Source organism: Melozone crissalis, unplaced genomic scaffold (genome assembly GCF_028551555.1).
Source record: "Melozone crissalis strain CALT ecotype California unplaced genomic scaffold, PUWL_Pcris_2 ptg000006l_1, whole genome shotgun sequence".
NCBI classification, from domain to species: Eukaryota; Metazoa; Chordata; class Aves; order Passeriformes; family Passerellidae; genus Melozone; species Melozone crissalis.
Genome location: NW_026535784.1, coordinates 15,108,953 through 15,124,919, shown reverse-complemented (window position 1 = coordinate 15,124,919; position 15,967 = coordinate 15,108,953). Strand labels below are relative to the sequence as shown.

The window sequence follows — 15,967 nt, the reverse complement described above, 5'->3', positions numbered from 1 at the left end:
AACATTCATTGATTTTTGTCATTGCAATCATCTAGATGGATCAAAAGCATGAATTTAAGAGAATAAATACTTCATGTCCACAACTTCCCTTTGAATTGGAGAACATTTCTGTTGACTAAGAGCCATCTCACACACACTGCATCATCCCCACAGATTGCTGTCTTGGAAATTTTCCTCAATATTAAAACCTGTACCTCATTTCTACCATTAATGCATCTCATTCATCTTTGAGCAACCGAATGTCACTATGGTTTTGGGCTTTAATGCAGTAGCATCTACTACCAGACATTTGCTTTCTTCATGGATAATTCAATTCTCCTTCAATTAACCAGCACTGCCAATGTAAAGCTATGGGCAGAACCAGGAGATGTGTGTCAGTATGGAGAGAACAGAATTCCTTATCTGTGAAATGGGGAGGAAAACACTTCCAAAAAAGCCCAGGAATACGCAGTACCTTATCACCTCCAACGAGGAACAGGTCCACTGCAGCTATGTTGATGCCATGTTTCTCACAGACCCCAGCGAGCACCTCCTTGATGGAGAACCCTGACTTCACAGCCATTTTGCTGGATGAGCCATCCGGAAGGTTTACACAGCAGTACTTGGGGGATTTGTCTTTATCTGGCACAAATGCAGGCAATCTTGAGGTTTCAGACTTGAAAGGAAAAAGAAAGGTCAGTGCCCAATGGGAAAATGAGGACTGGGTATAAACTATTGGAGCCCACCCAGATCAAACCAAGCCAACAACCATAGTTTCTACCATGCTTTAGAAATCCTTCCAAATACCACAAATATTAGATACATTTAAATCTCGGGGGAAAAAATTTAGATAAAGATCATAAATCTAAATCACAAATCTAAGTTTATTTCAAGAACAGATGAAGTTTTACACAGCAAGTGTGTAAAACAGTTATAAGATTTACTAAAGGATTCCTAAGTAAAAACTATAAAAGTAAATTAAATCTCATTAAGCATCCAAATAGTTAAATGTCTGTGCTCAATAATGTCCTGCTGATGTAAAAATTACCATTGGCATCCTGTGAATCAACATTTAAGTGAAGAGTAATGTCTTTAAACATCAGGTTGCTCAATCTTTCCTCACAAAATTTCCTCTTCTTTCAACATAATACGAATTCTATGCACAAATACACCACAGAGAAATTGAAATTTTAAAATTATTTGCTTCATAATCATTAATTGTTTTTATTAAAGGGAATTAGAACTACAATGCTACAGACTAGGCACTAACTTTTATTCTAGAGTAACAGCAGAATAGCAACACTACCACTAAATATCAAAAGTATCTTTGAGAATTTAACAAAAAGCTCACTTATAACTTAAAAGGACACTAAAAAATACTGGGTTTGACAGCCTTTTAGGGTACTCATCATGCTTTTTCTCTCTTCTTTAACATGGCGCTTCTCATTCAAATCCCAGTAACTTTCTGATAGAAATCATGTGGGAGTGGGAAAGATATGAGGGGTTGTTGCTTTAGGGAGCCTTTGCATTTTCTATTTTTTAAGACAAGACTTTTTTGCAACAGAAATAAACATGACTTCACCATGCTTGTTTCCCTGATCAATATTTTTAGCATAGATAAATTTACATAGTTATTAGTTGATGGTTAATTACACAGAATCTATTCTATCAGAGGGACACCAACAGCACAAAAAAACGAAAATTTCCTTTTTTTAGAGTCTTCCTCCATATCAACATAGATAAATAAAGTATTACATCTATGTTTTATTAATACTGTTTTTAAATTTGCCCCTCATTAGTTTTACACTGTGAAGGCAAAACTTGATGGTTAGAAATCACAGTGTCTTCACTTGTTAATTTCTTAGCATGACAAAGTGTCCACAACAAACCTCTCAGGATTTTAGGACCAAATTAAATCATAATGACAAAAACACACAGCTTTAAAGAAAACAGAGAAGAAGCAAGACAGACACTGGCACAACAAAAATCAACCTAATGCAACTTGCATCCCCCTTACTGCAGAGGCCAAGAAGAGGAAAAGCTTTAACTTGTGGTTGTTTAAAACAGATTCTCATCCTTGCAGGTAGAACAAACTAGTTTTAAAGAGCTACAGTCATTAAAAGGGAAACTTTATTCTGTAGTTCACTGGTGCCTGATATTAAGACAGACAAAATGCAAAGCATATCCAAGGACAGCATAAGAAATTATATATGAACACAACCTCTCTTGCATTTCCAACACTCTGAAATTGCCTAATATTACATCTTGTGCTGCAGCTGCATCACTTGAAACCCCTTTCCCAAGGCATTACATCAAACAAGCTACATCACACCACTTAGAAAATCAGTATTTCACTGTTTCATCTGCTCCCCCAGTAGCCCATGAGCAGGAGGCAGCCATTACCAGGTCGAGACTTGCAGTGGATGACATGGAGCCTTGAGATTCCCGTCTGTAGGACAATCCATTGGACTGAAAAGAATCTGTTTGTGCAAAGAACCAGCAATCAGTAAAGAGGCTGATTTCATTATTTATGCTAATACAGACAACTATTTCAAATATCAGCTTGTTGAGTCACAAATTTTTCTTTTTTCATTAAAAGGAAAGAAACCACCAAATCTTCATACTGTGCACAGAAGCATGGAAACCAAAGTAACTTTTGGTCAAGTGCTTCTTGGTTATGTAACCCCTGAATAAAGCCATTTGTTTTACATCAAAAAAAGGGGAAAAATATTTTTTTAAAAATATTAGTTTTGTTAACTAGATGCAACATGATTTCAATATTTCATCTTAAAAAAATTATTCTACCTCTTCAGATACTCTCAAGGCAGATAAATACTTTTAAAAGTGCAAGTAAGGTGTTAGAACACTAAAATCTAAGACAATTACTAGTCACTTTCAGAAGGAAATGTCCATGATCACAGCAAATGCCACTGACGTCTTTTCACATATGAATATACTAAGAACGCCCAAATTATCCAAATGATCAAAGGTATCTTGTAGGTCTGGGAGTTTATCAGAAGCAAAAACTGCATTATAAAATATGGACCAAACTTGGGGCTTTGCTGGAATTTTTTCATCATTTTTAATTCAACAGCATAATTTACTGCAAAACTTTCATCTCCTCTAGAGGCCATGAACAGGTGCTTTCATAAGGGAACTCTTCCTTAAACTCTCAAACACAATTAAGTAACAAAACAGCAGGTTACAAGGGCTTTCACACCTCTGACTCTCCTTTTTCATTTTAGTCAGGGAAGGTGAAAACAGATGGTGACTGTTCAAAAGTGAACATACCTGTGTGTTACTGATAAAAGAAAGAAAAGTAGGATAACACAGATGGAGGAATTTTTAAATAGCTGTAACTACAGCACTATTTGCTGTACTGATTCTGGACTTTTCTGTAAAGGTTTGAAATTATCTTTCTATAAAAATAGCAGCTCTCTGCTTGAAAAGGCAATTACCAGCACACAGAAAGGCAGAATGTTCCAAAACGTAAAAAAAAAAGTCTTGTGGAAGTCAGTAAAAACAAATTTAAATATTGTCATATTTTTATCTATTTACTTGTACATCTTCCACAAAACTGCAGCAATACTAGCCACACTCTGGCCTTCTGACTTGACAGCTCCTTTCCTCTGTCACTCCCAAGAATGCACTGAGATAGCAACTAATCATGGTGAGATTAGTCATATCTATTGCTGAAACAACCTTGAAACAAAGCAGAATGTGATACTCACCGTTTGGATAATCACCATTTTCTCTTCTCTTCTGTGATTTTCCCAAACTCTTGCTTCTTGACCATGAGAAGAATGTTCCCCTCTTTTTCTTCTCAGTGTCCTCCTCTCCTGACTCTTCATTTAAAGATCTTCCAGACTTTGACTTACCACTTAGCTATCACCAAAACACAATTAAATCACTGGTTTGATCACAGGTGTGAGTATATTGTCTAAAATAAACCTTCCCACACTTCTTCCCAAAACAAGAGTGTGATGGCCAGGTTAGCTGCCTTCCTTACCCCACGCACAAGTGTCTGTGCCAGCATCCCTCTCAGCAGCAATCAAAAAAAAATAACCCAAAAAAACCTCACCAGTGACAACAGAAAGAAATACAGAGATAGAAATGTGCTGCTTGGTAGGGAGTACAAAACAGTAGCTGGAAATGAGCCATGGAGAGCTACAGCAAATATGAAAGAACTGTCCCCGGCTCACCAGTAATGCCTAAGTTAATGTGGAAAGGCCATTTGCCTTGCTTTTAAAACACTGAATTTCACTTTGGTATTTTTCCTAGGCTAGGCTTGAATATGAACAGCTTTCAAAGACAATGACAAAGTACTGTTTAACATTTACAAGTATAATCAACTATTTATTAGAGTTGAAGAATACAAATGTCAGGAATGTTTGATATTAAACTAAACTTGCTTTTAACAAGCTAGTATTCTTGTTAGATTATTAGAATATTCCTTGAAATGCTACTTTTCAAAGGTTCCTAGTCATAAGAATACATAATGGCAGATGGGGTAATCTGTAGTGATTGACATGAAAAATGAGAAGTTATAATTTACCCATACAGTTATGTAATGCCATGGTGTATTATCTACAAGAAGAAAAAATAAACCCTAAATAATGTCAAGGGATCAGTCAGTAAGACTACTGGTCTAATTTTTAAGCAACTGTACTTATTTAACACAGAATTATCTCAGTTTAGTAGGAGCTAAGAAATTAAAAACTACCCTTTGCCAAAATGAGCTAGTTTAGGTTAAGCCTTCTCCAAAACTTCTGATAAAATGTCTCCTCTCAGCAAAGGTTAAATTATCACATCTTAATTCCCATAGTCAACCAAAATAAGCTTCTGAACTGGTGTATTAATAAAATAAAACTTACTTTTTATTTGTATACATACAGTTAAATAATAATGAAGATTTTAAATTATATTCAGCAATTCAATATCTAGAAAACTGATTCAAAGTATATTCCTGAGTACACAAAATTTTGCAATTGTATTTGCCAACATCTCTATCCACACATTTTATTTTATAGGTTATCTTTGATTTTCCAAAGAACTTGAAAAACATTATTTAAAACCACAGTTTTGTGATAACAACAATGCAAAAGTCACCTTTTTTGGTGTGGACATGTTGGACTTGTCTGAACTGACGCTGTGTTTGGAGGTGGGGCTGCTGGGAACACGCTGAGGATCAGGAAGAGGACGTCCTTCCACTTCAGCTAAGATGCACTCTTGGTAGAGGGGGGACTTGAGGAAGCGAGTATAGCTATCAAACTTCATCAGGTTAAATATCTGAAATTAAACCACAATGGATAATGGGTACATACATTCCAGTAGCACATCAAGAAAATGAAGCTACTTTGCAACAGGAAACTCCCACAAAATTTAGGATATCAGCAGCATAGGTATGACACTGTTTAGACCTGGCTAAATCCACTGCACCCATTTTAAAGTGAAATATAATTTGATCTATTCCCTTATTACAGGTTCAGAAAAAAAGTTATGATTTGTGCAAACTGCAAGCTGAGATGATGTAGAGTCTTGACAACACTATCCTTTTTTAATGTGCTGATGCCATTCTGTGTGGAGCATGCAGCAATCTGGCCATTTAAAACATTTTAAAGGTTATTACACTGGCACTGTATGTGACAGCATTAAGTTATGCAGGTATGTTTTAAGGTAGCTGTGAACAAGAAAAGTTTATGTTCTAAAACACAGAAATATGATATAATCACAATATGCAATAACACAATGATACAAGAAACACAATGTTAATTGCTGATGTGAGGAGAAGCTGAGAGTCCTTTGCATCAAATAAAATGTTCACATAGAATAGAATCATAGTCATAGAATCATTTAGGCTGGAAAAGACCTCTAAGATCATCACATCATTAACCCAGAACTGACAAGTGTTAACAGTAAACTACAGTCATGTATCCACTGATAAGGAAAAATCCCATCAGTATCTCTGGAAAATTCAATAATCAAGGTGCTGTAGATCTCAAAAGAGAACAGTTTACATTAAATGATCAACATTTATCTTTAACCACAGAGGAAGAAAGCAGCTCTATACCAGGCCTGGAGCAAACATCTGAGGCTGATTTAACCAAAGGTAAATTTAAGAAAGTAAAAAAGAGCTTTTTCTTAAATGCTAAATAATGTTTAAAGTTTTTGTTCCATTTTTGCAAATTTAAACAAAGCTAATTTTATGAAAGTGAAAACAAGCTTTTTCTTAAATGCTAAATAAGGTTTAAAGGTTTTGTTCCATTTTTGCAAATTTGCTGTTTTAAGTGAATCCATACTTTTAGCTCTATATCTTCTCCCATGATTCAGTTCATCTGAAAAAGCAGTATGAATGGCTACTTCTTTGGACATGACAAATTCCCCACAAGCAAAGGAAGGTAGGAACCATGAGCAGGTTATGGCACTCCCAAGAGTGTAAAGGAAAGTCCATCACTGAGACTGAGTGGCCCATTTGCAGATGAAAACCATGCTTCAGACTGTGCAGACACACCCTTCCCAACAGGCTTTAGCCCAAAACCTATCCTGTAAACAGCAAGACAGAGCAGAGAGAACTTGATCCTGCAGAGTCACAGAAACCCAACTCAAACTGAATGCAAATTTCCATGTTTTTGACTTTCCCCTCTGTATATTCCCATTCCTGCTTAGGTGCTGCCTTTTAATGCACTGTTTTCCACATGGTAAGCTATGGAAAAATACTTCTGTATATGCCAGCTTTGACAGTCTGCAAATTAAACATATTTAATACAGTAAAAAAAATTACTACCTTCTAACTTTGCAGGACAGAGCCATGAGAGGGTAACTAATTTACCTTGAGCTGATTATCATCTGCCCCATGTTTCTAGCCCACACTACATCTACAATTTTCTATATTTAGAATTATTATCATATTTACATATCTTAATGATTTCTGCTTATTAGAAAAAGGCTACAGATGCTAGTTCTTGTACTTACAAATGAGAAACATATATTTTAAAAGCATAATTTGAAATTTTCAGATAAACAAGAGCAGAAAAACTTACATCCATTATCAAATCTTCATGAAGTACATGCTATGTTATTCTTATTTTAATACGTTTAAGTGACCTGCACTGTCCTCCATCCAGAAACACTGAAAATGCTTGTTCTGATTCAATTTACAAAAAGGAACAACATCCTAACTAGGTACTTAGGCTGCATCCACACTGCCATTACAACCTCTAAAAACAAGATCATGGACAAATTTGTCAGGACATGGACAGAAAGCAACTTCCAGGGGTATTCCCAACAGACAGTGCTTGAAAGAGAATGGTCTGAAAGTGTTTCCAAGGCACTTTCCCACACACTTCTGCCACTCCTCTGCAGCCTTACAGCAACACTCCCCATTCCCCAGCACCACACTCATTCAACAACCACCACAGAGCAGCACCCACTCTGTGGTCAGTGCTCAAATCTAAAAAATCTTGTGAAAGACCACAAATGCAGAGCTTTCACTTTATTAAGGTTGTGTCACCACCATGAGCTCAACTTTGTGGGTGTGTTGCAGTAACTACACAACCCACAGCTGTGTGTTATCATACGGTGCCATCCACCAAGACCACAAGCTGGCCTGCAGAAGCACTCCCTGAAACCAAGGAATGAAGGGCCAGCAAGCAGCTGATTGCCCAGCCCTGCCCTCAGCCAGGCTCCAAGGCCATGTCCTGCAGCAGAAGGAGCTCTCATCCTGCCTCACTTCATTTTCCAGTGAAAGGACTGGGTCTGACTGAGGGGTCTCACTGAGGCACTGACAATTTGAGATAAGAGGTCAGGCGCAGAGAGGCCTTGTGGCTGGGACTGGACCCCCAGCAGCACTTCCCACGAGCATTTTTCTCCCCCATTATGAACCCTCCTACCAAGGATACAGCATTTTCAAAGGGACAAAACCTGCATCAACCCTGTCACCTGACTCATAAGGACACTCTGTACTCCACCAAAAAAAAATGGGAGAGGATAAGGAGGAATTCAGGCACAGTCTCCACAACACCAGGATGACAAATGCATGAAAAAATGTCTGGGAATGTGGTGACTGGTAATTCCCACAGAAGGCTCAGGCTTGGGAGGTGCAGAAGGAGTAGTTATAAAGCTGGGAGCTACCAGAGCAGCAGCCAGACCTACCTTTCTATCTGCACTCTGCAGGAGGGTGACACTATGCCCTGCTGCTCAGATTGCCCAAAAGCACATGGTCTGAGACTGTGTCCCAAGACTGTGACCTGGATCACTAATGCCATGGCCTTGATTCCAAAATTTTGATATCAAAACTACTTCTACTAATAAACTGGTAGGGTGGAAGAGTTACCAAAGAGATGACTTAGGGAAAAAAGGCTAGAAACTTAAATTCTACAGGAAATGTGAAGTGTATCATGTTGCTGCACTGATTATCAATAATTTAAAATACATCCACTTCAGAGGTCTTCAGACTACAACAGTTCTAAATCTCCTTGCCTGACAGTAGTATTTAAAGCCTAAGAGAAGAACTCCCTTAATACAGTAACATTTTAAAAACCAAAACTAGACACAATTTTGTACTCAGCTCTCCACTAAAGAAAAGAAAAGCAGCCATATGCAAATCCTCTATGCAATGGTGCTGCAACACATGGAAATATTTACTTGCACTTAACCCTCATTTCAATAATAGTACTTTTCAGATTATTTTTTAATTAAGTGAAAATCTTCTCTCCACATTACAGAAAAACAGCCAAGCAGCCTTTTTTCTATTCTTCTAACAGAGTCTAAAATATACAGCATGTAAAACTATTTTTATAGATTATAAAGGAAAAGATAACAGACATAAACACAGAGCATTCATGGTTACTATGGTTACCTGAAGTTGCTGTTCCTTGAACATATCTGGATGGGGAGAATTGAGAATATCATCTGCCAGCTGTGCCTGGCTATCAATATTAACTGGGGTTGTAGCTTTGCTACACAAGAACTTACTGAAGATCTCCCGAGCCCTGTAAGAAAGCTACAGAAAAGAAATGCTAAATGTATCTTGGTTTTAAAACCATAATTTTAGCTAGGCATTTCTTACACTGATACATTCCACCCAAAAATAGATAGCCACTCCTGAATCTTTTATATATGTATTTTTCATATAGCAGCTTTTGTGAGTTTTAAGCACATAAATAGCGTTTTTTTTCTTTATGATTACAAATATTCATCAAATATTTCTTGAACAGTAGTTGTCCTCCAAATAAAAATAAAAATAATCAAGCAGTTAAGCACAGCAAGTATTTTTGTAAAAGAAGAGTACATTTTTTTAGATTTTTAGACCTTTTACATAACAGTTACTATTTAAATACATCCTCTAAGATTAAATTTCTAGAAGTAAAAAAAGGTAAGTATATATATGAATATTTACAGTCAAAACCACTTATTTTTAACTTGTTTATTTCAAACACCCACATCATGAAAATAATGAAAAACCCACCAAGCAGAGCCCACAGCCCTTAAGGGTGGTGTTCAGAAAATACTTTGTTTGAAGACAGAAGAAAGTAGAAGAAAAAATCCTTATTAGAAGACAAAAGAATTAAGAGGGACTTGGAAGGTGAAACTGTTTCCACCACATAAACCTGACCAGGTTTGGCTGTGGTGTAGACAGAAGTGTTGCCAACCTGCATAAAGTTCAAAATTCACCCAAACTGCCTGACCAATGTAGGATTCCCTCAAAAGGATGAGATGGAGATTCTCATAATTTGTGAACAAACACGAGAGCCCTGCCCTCGGAGCAGCAGATTATTAAGTTATTTTGAAACACAGTTTTGGTTGGTGGAGGCAGTTTAGCTCAAAGAGTACAAGAGGCCTCTCCCTGACATGGACAATTAACTCGCTCTGCACTTCCATGCACTGGGCTATCACTGCTGGCCATTTGCAACATCCAGGATACTTTAACTCATTCTCACAGAGCTACCTCTGCATTTTGCTGCAGTTTGAACATATCCAACATCTTAAGCTTAGGTCATCCCACCCTATTTTAGTGATGTCACAGTACACAGACCAGGCACAGCTCCAGTCATTTCAATAATCTTGAAGGAGTAATAATTTTTGAAGAAGCAACACAAGGTATTGAAATACAACACTAACTTACCTCTTTTTTATCATGTGCAGGTACATGGTTAAAATATTCACAGGCCTGCCAAAATAAAATATTTTCTTCGCTAAATTCTTTCCGTAGAAATTCCTAGGGGAAAAAATAAGCAAATAAATAAATATCTCAAAGAAAAGTTACTTGTCAGCTTAAAAAACATATATATAATGCTTGGAAAGTTTGCATAAATGTAAGTTTTCAATCAGTCTCACAATCCAGTTTTTTCCTAAAGTAAAAATCAATATATGTCCAATACATACCTGGTGCTCCCCTCTTTCTCCTGTCTTTTTTAATGTATACATTTAGAAGAATACATCAAGTTACAATCAAATCATTTGCAAGTACAAAATTTGAAATGTCATGCTAAGTAGTGCATAAACTGGTGAATACACTTTAAATAAAAATTTAAATAGTTTATATACTAGATTTAAAAGTGACACTGTAAATGTCTTTAATTGCAGTTCTACCGATATAACAGAGTAGATGTTTATCAAGAAGTGCCCATAACCAATCCTGGATTCATCACAGTGTATTTTTGTATCACATGGCAACTATAAAAAAAAAAAAAATCTATCACTGTTCACTGTGTTTGACGTGGCCACATTGTTTCTCTTTGGAAAATACTCATTGAGAGGAAAATAAAATATCTCCCAGTACAACACAGAATACTCAGGACCTTGATATTACAGAATCCTAAAGTCCAAATGAACACTGGTACTGATTCAGCTGGAAAACCCTACAATCACAAACTGTCCCATATTAAAATCTGTATAATTCAATATTCTGTCAGCATCTTTAAAGAATTTTAACCATCAGGGAATAAAAAAAAGATTTAAAGAAACAAATTGATCCACCACAACCTTCACTCAATCATCACAGGGGTATCAGTGAAGCTTCCTTATCGTACAAAGCAGCCTCAGAAAGCTGTGTAAGAAGAATCTACACAGAAATAAACTTAAGTTTATTTATGCTTTTCAGATTTACATAAGAGTTTAGGGAGTCCACTGTAAGAAAACAATTAAGATAAACTACAATACAGGGAATCTAAATGCCCAAGCAAGCTCTGAATTTAAAGTTCTTTGGATACATAAGCTGAGACACCAAATGCATAAAAGACAATCCTGAGAGCAGCCAGGAGAACATTTCTGCACTTTACATGCAATTACATATCTAAAGAGAACCAAATGAGTGAGCAAGAACCAGAACACAAGTGCCTACTTCCCCCTTGGCACACTCCCTGTGACCCCAGAGTCCATCTCCCCTGGCTTCCTCGTGGCCACAGGGCTTGGGCACAGCTGTCCAGCATCTCAGCTTCTCCAGGAGGGCTGAGGGGTGCCCCAGCTGGAACACCAGGCAGCAAGGCAGGTGCCACCCATCCCTGGGAAGCTGCAGAGGCTGCTCTGAACCCCTTGTGGGGGCACCTGCAAACAGCTCTCACCTCCTGGCTGACTGCTCCAAGCAGCAGCTATTATGCAAAGAGTGACTATTTGCAAAACATGCAAAATCTATCCATCTGAGAGAGCAATTCCTGCTCTGTGACAAAGCTGTCCTCAGGAAAGGCAGATGCTGGATTCCACATGCACCAAGACACTTGCTGTGGAACCCTAAATTAAATGCTGGTGCCTTCAGTGTTCATGGATACTGGCAGCAATCTGTAACTGCACAGGGTTATGGCAACCAGGTTAACAGATCTAAGCAATGGCTCTGGACATCTCCTGGGCCTCAAGAAAATGGTGGTGCACACAATAAACTTTAACATTCCCTAATTGTTTTTTAAAGTTGGTATTTCTTTAAGACTTGAAATGTTGCAATATTCATTTTAAAAAGTTCTAATTAGAAAAAAAAGTGAGCAAAAAGTAAAACTTACAGAATATCTGAGGCTGGCTTTTGCTGAAATGAAGCGTACCTTTAACCTTTTAATCTGAACAATTATTAAAATTATATGAGCTACTTTTTACATTTATAATGTAAGCTTTGAAGTATCATAGCGGCCAAAAAATTTAATGCAGCAATTTCCTAAGTGTACACAAGTTTACCAAAGGTTTACAAGTAATTAGAACCAAGTCAACTGAACTTTCAGTAGGAGCCCCAAGAACTGCATCATTTTTTAGATGGACTCCAACATCAGATCAGAACTGTAATTTTTTTCCAGTCTGACAAGAAGTCTCAGTATGAAAGCAGAAATGCTATTAACTCTCAGACTACTCTGCTAAAATAAGGAACACAATATCCAGGATGTATTATTTTGCTTTCCTCTTCTCTGTTTCCACAAATAGATGTTCACTGTTAATATGGGTTTTGGGTTCCCCCACCAGTTAACATGGAAGTTCTCTTATTGACCATTGTGATCTCTTAATACTTTTATATCAAGCAAAAGAGTCTTTCTGAGTTACTGCAATTTCAATAATCTACCTTTCCTGTACCAGACGTTTCTTTATATTCCCAATGTGAAAATTACTTGGGCAGCACACTGTCCCTGTGTAACACACTCAGAATAAGCAACACACTACAGTGCAACAAAGCAAAAGTGTGTACCCTCAGCTTCCTTGCAAAATAGAGATGATGGTATTTACTACCTCATAAATGTGCTGTGCAGAACATTTTTTATGTATTGCGAAGTATTTATGCTTTGAAAATACTCAGCATTACTCCTTCAAGTTGCGGTTTTAACCAGCGCTCTTAACTACCATAACTACTTCCAAAAAGTATTTCTAAAAACTTTTCACAGGAAAATAAACCACTCTATCATTGAAAACACCTTCTATGTGGCTTCCAATGTTTCAGGAGATAGATGTAAAAAACAACCCAAAAGTACTTCCTTCTTCTAGTACAAAGGCTACAGATAGGAAAAAAAAAAGTATTTTACAAATGGGGAAGCATTCTAGAAGTTCCCAGACAATGCCAAATATAGCAGAAGTTTCAGGTGAAAATGGAAGCTATGCAGAGATGCATGGCAATCTGAATATTACTATTACTCAACTGTGAACCTGTGTAAACTCAGAAAGATGCTCAGGTAACAACAGAGCACGAATGAACTCCTGTCTCTTGCCCTGTGCAAGGAGAGTGTCAATAAAAAAAAAATACAGGAAAATTACAGCAGCAGTATTAGGTATTTTGGAAGGCCTCTCACTGTCCCTCAAAACTCACCGAAAAATATTTAACACCAACAGAGTCCTGCAGAAGCCTCTCAAAGGACACGGCCCAGCTGGCAACCCTCCGCTCGCGCAGGCGCCGGCAGCTCTGCACGCTGGGGAGGCTGGCATTGCTGCTGAGGCTGTTCTCACTGATGCAGTCCTTCAACTCAGTGCTGTTCAGCTCTGCAGTAAAGGAAACCACAGCTGTCAATAAAGTACTATTATATATGTACTATTATTAAGTACTATTATATATATTATACTTGTACTCTTCAGGATTGTTTATTTGGTTTATCACGCCTTCTGCTCAAGCTTGCAGTGGTGCAGACTTCTAAATATCCCTCTCCATTTTTATTAAGAGCACCTGCATAGGAAAAAAACCCACCCCAAACACCTCTCAAATTTCTTCTGTTCTACTGCAAAGAAAACTGAATGAGTGTCTTAACAGCAGTCCCTTGACAGAAGCAGAAGGGACAGGTCTAAAACAAAATCTTTTTTCTTGTTCCACACAAAAAAAATGTTTTCCTCTTTATATTTCTTGCACTATAGACTGCACTCCTTCAGAAGGTTATCCAAGGAAAGTTGACCTTCGAGCACCCACTATTCATCAGAATGTGGGCAAAAACCTATGAGGTGAAAGGGGGCAGAAAAATTTCATATACACTTCAATTGGCAGACAAGCAATTTGTGAAATTTTGCATGGAAATACAAGATTCCCATTCATACTGAAAATTTAGGAGAGAAGTCAATTGTGGAAAAGAACATTAGGGAAATTAGATAGTAAGGGATACCTTCCTCATCCACAGGAAGTAAGGAGACATCTAACAATAGATCCTCCATTTATTATGGTTTCTGATAAAAACAGGGATCCCTTCCAGACTTCAGCCAACATACTGGAATAATCTAGAGACCCCAAGATGAGAATTTAACAGATCCTTTAGATTTTGAAAAAACAGAAGTGATTTTTCATTCTGAGAAACAAATTAACAAGACCCCATGGAGAATTCAGAGAAACACAAAAAAACCCCTCGTGTAGCAGGCTAAAAATCTCAAGTATTAACCCCAGATCATCTTTGTCATGTCAGTAATCAAAATAGGCACACAAAAAAATGTAAAAGTGACCATTTGTTCACAGAAGTAGAAAGGGGAAAGAAATGGCTGCTCTAAGAGAGGGAACTGCTTACAGCAGGGCTCTATTCACAGATTCATCATTTACTTCTTGCATACCCTTTTACAGGATGGTCCCTCCACCCCCCCGCGTACACAAATGTAAAACTTGGTAATGCTGAACTCACAGCTGCACACTTCATAGAGGTGATGTGAGGTTTAATTCATTGTGGAGACACAACTAAAGCCTGAGCTACCTGGTCTGATCTCCCTGCTTCAAAGCAGGACAGGTTGCACACAGACAGATGTCAAACTGAATGAGATTCTTTGATGAAGGGATGAAAAAATCACAGACATTCAATTATTTGGAAAACTTGTAGTAACAGATGTGAGAAAATAATACCCTCAAATTAAATAGATGGTATATTCAGCAGTTTCATGCCAATGGAAAAGCAAGTATGCAGCTCACTAGAAATGCAATCTCTTGGAAAAAACTGAATTCACAACCAGTCAGAAATGGACTGTGCTTCACGGGGATATTTTTATGATTTTCCTCAGTTAATCACTTAGACTAACTAAAGCAATGAGTAATTTCACCAAAAAGACACTGGGTACTTTATACGCTCTCCCAAGGTCTCCTTTTATGTTAGAAGTATTTGAAAGCATTCTGCATTTCCAAACTTCATGTTACAAAACATTACTGTTCCCCCCTGGAAGTAAGAGCTCTGAAAAAATGCACCATTCAAAAACAGATACAAGCATTGGGAAAAGTGATAAAGATAGTCGTAAAGATAAGAAAAAAAAATTTAAGAGTAAAAAACTTCATTTTTAAACATATTCTTAGCTCAGAAATATTCACTGAGATGTAACAGTTAACTACTCTGAGTTTCTGTAAGCAAAACTATTTTTTAAGACAAAAATAAAACAAGACAAAGATAAAAAATTAGATGAGAGAAAAACAAAACGTAACTTTGTATTTTCAATAATGATAATCTTTAAGGACACTAGTAACAAATCAGGTATATAAAAAATTATTATTCCAATCACATTAATCAAGGCTAATTACAAACAGTCAGCAAATAATGACAAATTTTCTTATACAAATATTTATTCACTTTTTCCTTTAAGACATGTGAAAGAGCATAACCAAGTCAACTGTTAGTCTCTAATGAAGTTATCTGTCACCAGAGTGAAACTATTGTGAAAGAAGTTAATGTGAATCTGAAGAGGATGATATCTAACTTTACTATCTGTAGTATTTTGCTTTAACTCCACAGGTGCATGTGCTCTATTTTACAGTCCAGGATATAAATACCCACTTCTTGATAGATCTGGAACAGTTTCAGATACTGCCTCACTCCTGGAGGGTTCAATCCCCAGTGATGAAAATTTCCTTGTTCCTTTCAGGCAAAGTCAGAAAGGCAAACTCATCCCACATACCAAGCCCCTGAAACCTCCTAGGCTGACAGAGAGGAATTAGGGAGCAGCCACACCAAGAGCTCAGCTCTGGATGCTGGAGTCACAGTGCCTCAGGAGTCGGGAGGGATTGGGAAGTGGCAGGCACAGCCATCATCAGCCAGTCAGCATCACCTCCCTCCCATGGCAGGCGTTCAATTTCCCCATG

At 37.4% G+C, this 15,967-nt stretch overlaps 1 protein-coding gene across 4 annotated transcripts in view; it reads right to left on the bottom strand.

The window, feature by feature from the left end:
* Positions 1-15,967, bottom strand: part of RGS12 (regulator of G protein signaling 12) — an 80,816-nt gene that overhangs the window by 21,494 nt on the left and 43,355 nt on the right. For all 4 annotated transcript variants that reach the window (XM_054290100.1, XM_054290099.1, XM_054290097.1 and 1 more), the window contains 7 exons: positions 13,250-13,419; positions 10,103-10,195; positions 8,837-8,980; positions 5,089-5,268; positions 3,711-3,864; positions 2,383-2,459; positions 455-655 (listed from right to left, as the gene is read on the bottom strand). In XM_054290100.1, the coding sequence (XP_054146075.1) occupies positions 455-655; positions 2,383-2,459; positions 3,711-3,864; positions 5,089-5,268; positions 8,837-8,980; positions 10,103-10,195; positions 13,250-13,419 (1,019 nt within the window). The remainder of the gene's footprint in view (positions 1-454; positions 656-2,382; positions 2,460-3,710; positions 3,865-5,088; positions 5,269-8,836; positions 8,981-10,102; positions 10,196-13,249; positions 13,420-15,967) is intronic.